We start from the raw sequence: 7,764 nt of genomic DNA on the forward strand, positions 1-7,764 counted from the left end.
GTGTTTCAATATGATTAGTTTCCTTTGTAACCCCGTGTATTTTGTTTTATGGATTTAAAAACATTATTCTGAGATATTCACCAGATTGCCAAAGGGGTCTATGAGACAAAAAAGGGTTAAGAACCCCTGTATTAAACATCATCTGTTTAAAAAAAGATCTTTTCATAAAGAACATTTCAGCAATACATTTCTTATGGAAAGAGGCGCATGTGTACCAGCAATGGAGAATCTTATTTTCCTGCCCATAATTTGTTTCTTCTTTATGCTGAGGTATTGTTACTGTTTTTATTTATATGATAGTCTTATTCTGGGACTAAAAAAATGGACACTTTTTTTCTCTTACGGGTAGAAATTCACAACCTTACGACTGACTTCTTCTGTTCTAGTTCCATGGTTCCTAAATCTGAAACAAAAGTTTTCTGTTTCACAACTTAAGAGTGGAGCTTTTGTTCTCTTTAAGAACCAGAGGCCTGATTGGATTAAATCTTTATTGAAACGATTGCCTGGGGAGGCTGGAATACCTCTCCTCAAAACAGGTTTCACAATATTAAACAGCATTCGTGGAAGGAGAAGGCACACACACCCCGAACTCACCCATGCTGTACATGTCCCTGCAAACTCATTTGTGTTTATTGAGCAAAGTTTCTCAAAAGAATCCAGCTTCTGCATTAAGGTTAATGAATTAGTCATCCTCATTACTGGCCAGAGCATTTCACTGTGCAAGGCCTTATGAGTAACATACAGTAGTATGTAAAGTATCCAGTAAGTACTACAAAATGTGGCCATTTAATGCACATTATAGGAAATGACTCAGGTTTGGCTATCCCCACACTCACTAGGCCTTTCCCCAATTACGCTATGTTAAACAAACAAAACCCAGAAAAAAACACAGAAACTGTATTTTAGGAGCAATGTTTTTACTTCTAAACAACATAAATGAAACAGCACCTTCTGGCAAAGATTTATTAACTTTATTAGTTTAAATTGAAGATCACTGGATCATAGGTCTAAAGCTGGAAGGGAACTCAGGGATCATTTACTCCAACCCCCTCATTTTGCAGATGAGGAAAATGGAGGACCAGAGAGGTTTGTGACTTGCCCAGGGGAACTAAGGTAGCAAAACTGGCATTGAACTGGGGGCCTCTAGCTCCCAAGTCCACTGTGAGAGTTCATTGCTCTTTCTACTGTACCTTGTTATCTCTCCCACCTGTCTCCCTAGTCATCACTTACTCTTTCTGTCCCTTTGCATGAGAAAATAACTACAATAATCATAATCACAGCCATAATCACCATTACCCCAACAAAACAATAACAACCAACCAGTACAACAAATACTCCTTCTCTTCCATTTTCTTTTTCTTCTTCCTCTATCTCCTTCTCCTTCCAACTTCAGAATACCTGGGACTGGTAACAAGGGCTGAATTTAATTTTAATTCATTGTTGGCAACTTACTATTAGTAACGAAGCTACTAACCACCTCACCAATTAATTCTCATTCATGGATATTCTTTCTTCTGGGCAATTAATAATGAAAAATAATGCTGCACAGGCATAAGAATATACAAGTTCCTGGAGGGCAAGAACTGCCTTTGCTTTTGTGTTTGTATCCCCAAGATTTAGCTTAGTGCTTGGCACGTGATAAGCAGGCAAACTTCTATGGTGCCACTCACCATCCCTGATGAGACCCAACAGTTAGGTGTTGTCTTCCTCTAGCAGAATGCAAGATCCTTGAGGACAGAGGTTGTCTTTTTTATATTTTGGTTCCTTGTGCCTAGAACAGTGTTTGGCACATAACAGGAGTTTAATCAGTGCTTATTGATTGATTGATGGGTGACTAGGAAGATGGTGGCCTCAATAGACATAACGAAATTTGGAAAAGGAGTTTTGGAGAGGGAATAATAAATTCCATTTTGTATATAATGTGTTTGAAATCTATGGAGCGTCCATTTGGGCATGTCCAGTTGGTTTCTGGTTGGTGATGTAGGACTGTATGACCCTGGGCAAGTCACTTAATGTCTGCCAGCCTGTTTTCTCAACTGTAAAATGGGGATAATAATAGCATCTACTTCCCAAGGTTGTTGAGAAGATCAAATAAGATATTTATAAGAAGCTTAGCACAGTGCCTGGCACATTGTAGATGCTGAATAAATACTTGTGTCCTCTTAAGTCCTTGGTAGTTGATGAAATTGCCAAAAGAGAGGGCATATAGAAAGACCCAGGATTTAATTTTTGGGGATACCACAGTTATGGGGGTAGGACACGGGTAATAAAGCAAAGGACACTAGGAAAACAAAACTCTTGAATATTAAACCGTAAAGTATAATTCAATCTGATGCAGGCACTCTGCCTACAAAAATCTAAGTACATCTGGCCTCCATTCATGTACCTCCAGTTATGGAGAACTTAGTATCTTAGAAAACAGGCTACTCCTTTTTTTTTTTTTTTAAGAAAATTCTTTATGTAGAATCTGCCATCTGCCTCCTACAATCTCCACCCATTAGTTCTCATTCTGTGCTCTGGAGCTGCCCAGAGTCCAGGCTTTTTTTAAATAACAACCTTTGCCTTCTAAGTCTTCTCTTCTCTGGGTTCAACATACTAAGTTCCTTCAAATATTCCCCATATGAAATTTTTTTCTTCAGATCCCTCAACATCTTGTCATCATTCATTGGTTGTTCTTCAATTGATTAATATCCCTCTTAAAATGTGGGACTCAAAGTGCGTGTAGTTTTTCAAGCATATGCTAAAGAGCTATTTGTTACTTCAATCTGAAAGTATTGGAAGGGCAAGTAATTTTGTGACATTAACATTGCTTAAAGTAAATATATTGAAAGTACTGCCCCAAGATATTGTACAGGCTGAAAAAAAATAATAGACCCAATGAAGATTTAAATCACGGGATCACAGATATAGAGCTGGAAGGGACCTTAGAGACCAACCCCTTAATTTTACTGGTGGGCAAACTGAGGTATGGAGAAGTTCAGTGACTTAACGAGGGTGACAAATATATTGTCTAAGGTGGGATTTGAACCCAGGTCTTCCTGACAAGTCCAGTGCCCTATCCACTCTACCGGCCATTAGAGGATCTGCTAGATAGGAACTGCTTCCCTCCAGAGAATACTCACAGCAAGATCACAAATCCAGTTAGATATTATCAGTAAGAACCTTTGGTCTAATAACTGGCACAGTGCCTTGCATAGATTAGCCAATAACTGTTAAAGATGAATCATGATGAATTGTTGATGTTGTCATTTCAGTTGTGTCTAACTCTCTGTGACCCCATTTGGGGTTTTCTTGGCACAGATACTGGAGTGGTTTGCCTTTTCCTTTTCCAGCTCATTTCAGAGATGAGGAAACTGAGGCAAACAGGGTTAAATAACTTGCCCAGGGTCACACAGCTAGTAAGTGTCTGAGGCTGGATTGAACTCAGGAAGATGAGTCTTTCTGACTCCAGGTCTGGTGCTCTATCCACTGTACCATGTAGCTGTCCATGATGGATCATAATACCCCACAAAAGATTCCTCCAGATCACTGTCAGAAACAATACTAGGCTGGAAGGATCATTTATTTTACCTAGGATGGCAGCCATTTATGAACCAAGAAATAAGGCTAAATTGTCTTCCATACTCTGTCATGACTCTCTCCTCCTCCCTGCCCCTCCACTAATTTTTTTTTTTTGAGACGACCATTTATTTATTTATTTATTTATTTAAGAGTGCAAGGTTAGGAACAAAAACCCATCCACTTCCCTTCTCTAATGATTGGACTGTATTAGCTCACCTAGGGAAATCTTTTCCTATTTCTTGGCTGGAAATGTCAAGAAAATGTTGGAAAAGACTTAACAAACTACCTGCCTACTTGGTCTGCCCAGGTTTATCTGTACGGAAGGAAATTAGCATTTTCAAGGAGCTTGTTGCTCTCCCTTCTCATTCTCTGCCCTTCTGTCCCTCTGATCCATGGTCTTCATTCTCTCAGGCTCTAACTCTCTGCAACTTCTGTCCATCCACACTCCCTCCAATTTTCAGAATGAGTTCCTCTCAGTACCAGGGAGCATGCTGGTACTAGACCCCTGGGGAAATGAAAAGCTGATTGCTGACAAATTTTCCATGTGTTTCTTGGGCCTGTCTTTGACATGGAAAAAGTTAAAAAAACAAAACCACTAGGTCATATCAAGTGTTCTCTCCAATTTCTTACCTACAATCAAAAATACCACATCCAGGAAGAAATTATCTTGCTGTTTTTGTCACCATTAGATTATGTGGTCCTGGAAGGAAAGGACAATGTCTATTGATGATACATACATAGGGAGCAGATGGGGCATTCCTTAGGTACAGAGTTCTGCTGTTGAGTCCCATTGACTTATTCCCTTCAGGGATCAGTGGTGTTTGTGTATGTGTATGTGTGTGTGTGTGTGTGTATGTGTAAGTGTTGTCCCAACTCATTCCGCATTTTGAATGAGTCCCATGGATGGAAAATGAAAAACACAAGCCAAGTCCATTTGATAGCCAGTGGCACTAAATTACCTCAATATTTATGATTTGGTCAATCTTTCTATTTGACATGTGGTCTTTCACTTTTGAATATGAGCTTTTAAAATAGGATCTGAATTTGTTTAGACAATTTTATGGGCACTGTGAAACTGCAATTGAATTGTGTGACTTTGTTGCAGCAATTCCAATTACAAATAATTGTTGTAAGCTGTGCTGTGATGTAGTGGATGTCTCCTATGTTCCCTAGTCTTTTGTTATATTCTGTTTTCTTAGTTTCTGCCTTCATTCCTTAACTAAATAAATAGGTCCTAAGAGTAGCAGAATAAATGACTATAATATAGGAGTGATATTATGCTTTGTTCTTAATTAACTTTGCAACTGAAGAAATTGGAATATTAGTCATCCCCCCAACCCCATTTTTTTCTTTTGAAACAGAGACTGATTGTTTTTTGTTGTTGTTGTTCAATATAAAGTTGTTATCTCTGGGCAGCTAGATGGCACAGTAGATAGAATGCTGGCCCTGGAGTTTGGAAGACTAATCTTCCTGAGTTCAAATCCAGCCTCAGATACTTATTAGCTGTGTGATCCTGGGCAAGTCATTTCACCCTGTATGCCTCACTTCCTCATCTATAAAATGAGCTGGAGAAGGAAATGGCAAACCACTCTGGTATCTTTGCCAAGAAAACCCCAAATGGGGTCACAAAGAGTCAGATATAACTAAAAACCACAATGTCTCTCTAGCATCTAGCTTAGTACTTGGCAAAAGTGAAGCACTTAGGAAATGCTTCTTGAGTGACTGACTGAATGCAGGGCTTTTCCTAAGAAATAAAATGCTCTTTTTATGTTTTGGCACAAAGGAGACACTTCCCTGTTTTGTGATGTATATTACCTTTATTTTCCCAGATTCTCAACAGTTATTAATCGAGATCCCAATACATACAATGGACAACAAAAAGGAGATGGTATAGCAGAGAAGAAATACAAATACATGAAGATATAGGTTTATTGTGCAAGTTGCAAAAAGCTAAGGCTTTACAAACCATAATCAGGGAGCAATTAAGTTCCTACCTACCCAAGGACTCCCATAGCACTGATGGAGGACCATTGATTTTCAAATATTTTCATCTTGTCATCTTACTAAGGGTCCTTTAGGACATTTCTCATTCCTTCTCACAAAAAAAAGTTGGGGTTGGGGGGGAAGGGATGAAAAGAACTTAAAACAGGTTTTCCACAGTTGTCTTGCAGGTACCACCAACAAATAGCTGACTTGTAAAGATTTCCTCATGGTAAAGAAGTTTGGAAATTTGGAGAGCAGTTTCAAATACAGGCACAATTTTTAGTCTTGCTTTCATAGTTAATTTCAAAGGAGAAAAGTACCTTGCCAACTGATGATTAAGTTGTAAAAATACAATCAACTGAACAGCATAACACTATTGGAGATTATGAGGATATACAAATTTTCTATTCTCTGGAAAAAAATTAAATGCTAATTTGCAAATACTAGATTGATCTAGTAGATCAAACATTATAAATATGACAGATTAACTCCAGGATTATTTTAGAACAGTAAAGAAACTAAAGCAATATTGGTTTTCTGAAACTGCCCTATGGAAAAGCTTGAATCTTATTCCATGAGGTTCATTTCTGGAGTGGAGGGCAGTAACTCTTTCTGATCCCTTTTCTGGAAAAATAGAGGTGTTTACCTAAGGGAACTTTCTAAGATTATGCAAATGTACATAATGTGAAGTAGCTAGAATTGTGTGGTTGAATGTATCTGAAACTCAGCTGTACCTCAGGTGATTAGGTAAGGTGATTTTCTGATGAGCAGATAGATGGTATCCTGGTGCTACTGCTCTGGGAGGAGAGGATGAGAGACTAACTTTCTCTATTCAAAAGGTAAGTAAGCTGAAAAAGGGAAAATGGTTAGGGGAGTAGGTATGGTGACACCTATGTAAATACATCCTGGACCTTAGCCAATCCTACAACCTTTAGTTTTCCCACTATAGCCAGAAGCTGCTTGGTTCACATGGAATCTTTCTTCAAGTCACCCAAAGATTTGGATAAGGGAAAGAATCACTAAGAATAGGATGTCTAACTAATATCCTCCCTCTTCCCCTGCCCACCCAAAGACAGTGCAAATGGCATGTCAAGATTGGGCTTAGATTTTTGAAAAGTAAAATATCTAACCATTCCTAGAATAGGAAAAAACCCCCCATATTATATATATATATATATATATATATACACACATATATACATATATACATATACATTTCAGGCTAGGTAGGTAGTAGACTAATTAGGTAAAGCTAAATATAGCCTAGATAGTAAGATATATATTTTACTGGTATTCAGAAATTGTGTCAAATAGCATTAGTCATTTCTTCACTGAAATAACAAATATTTGGCAGTGCTGGATTTGGATTTCTAAGTGACATCTTCCTTAGAGTTTGGTTTTCAATCCTTCTTTACTCGTCCTGTGAAGCAATTCATTACCTCAAAGATTTTCAAGTATTCACATAGAACCAATGCCACCTTGGTTGGCAAAAAGCTAAAGGGAATATAAAGACAGAATTTCTTGTTATACTTCAACAGGATGCTTTTGTCAGATCAGGTGAATGTAAGTGTCATTTTCTGAAGTTCTACTTTGCATAAATTCAGGTACACACATACTGCAAAAATTCTCTCCAGGGACATTAGGTATTTTTTTCTTAGATCTGGTCTTTCTACATACCTCAGATCTACCAGGGATTGCTGGATTAGCAGGTCGAGCCATCAGGCAGATAAGTGGCACAATATATAGAGTGCCAGGCCTGGAGTCAGGAACACCTGAATTCAAATCTGGCCTCAGACATTTATTAGCTGTGTGACCTTGGGCAAATCACTTAACCCGTATTGCCTCAGTTTCCTCATCTGTAAAATGTGCTGAAGAAGGAAATGGCAAACAACTCCAGTATTTTTGCCAAGAAAACCCCAAATGGGGTCATAAAGAGTTGGACATGACTGAAACTACTCAACATCAACAACAAAAATCACACCATCCATTGTGTTACAACTCAGAGGTTGTGTAGTATAGTGAATAGAGTGCTGCACTTGGAGTCAGGAGTCCCACCTTTGACACTTACTAGATTTGAATCCAGGTAATCTGAATGAAAATCTAGTGTTCTTTTTATTACATCGCTGAAAACCACCAGAATTGAATAACATTTAGAAAGAAGTATAGACCAAAGTTCTTTCTTTCTTTCTTTCTTTCTTTCTTTCTTTCTTTCTTTCTTTC

General features: G+C 38.2%; 1 protein-coding gene across 1 annotated transcript in view; it reads right to left on the reverse strand.

The window, feature by feature from the left end:
* Positions 1–5,466: 5,466 nt before the first annotated feature.
* The window catches only part of LOC114053718 (epidermal retinol dehydrogenase 2-like), a 35,848-nt gene continuing 33,550 nt past the window's right edge, over positions 5,467–7,764 (reverse strand). The window contains exon 7 of the mRNA XM_027876847.1: positions 5,467–7,038. Coding sequence (XP_027732648.1) covers positions 6,945–7,038 — 94 coding nt within the window. The 3' untranslated portion in view covers positions 5,467–6,944. The remainder of the gene's footprint in view (positions 7,039–7,764) is intronic.

The sequence above is a fragment of the Vombatus ursinus genome, unplaced genomic scaffold, assembly GCF_900497805.2.
Source record: "Vombatus ursinus unplaced genomic scaffold, bare-nosed wombat genome assembly UNPS02014812.1, whole genome shotgun sequence".
Taxonomy (NCBI): Eukaryota; Metazoa; Chordata; class Mammalia; order Diprotodontia; family Vombatidae; genus Vombatus; species Vombatus ursinus.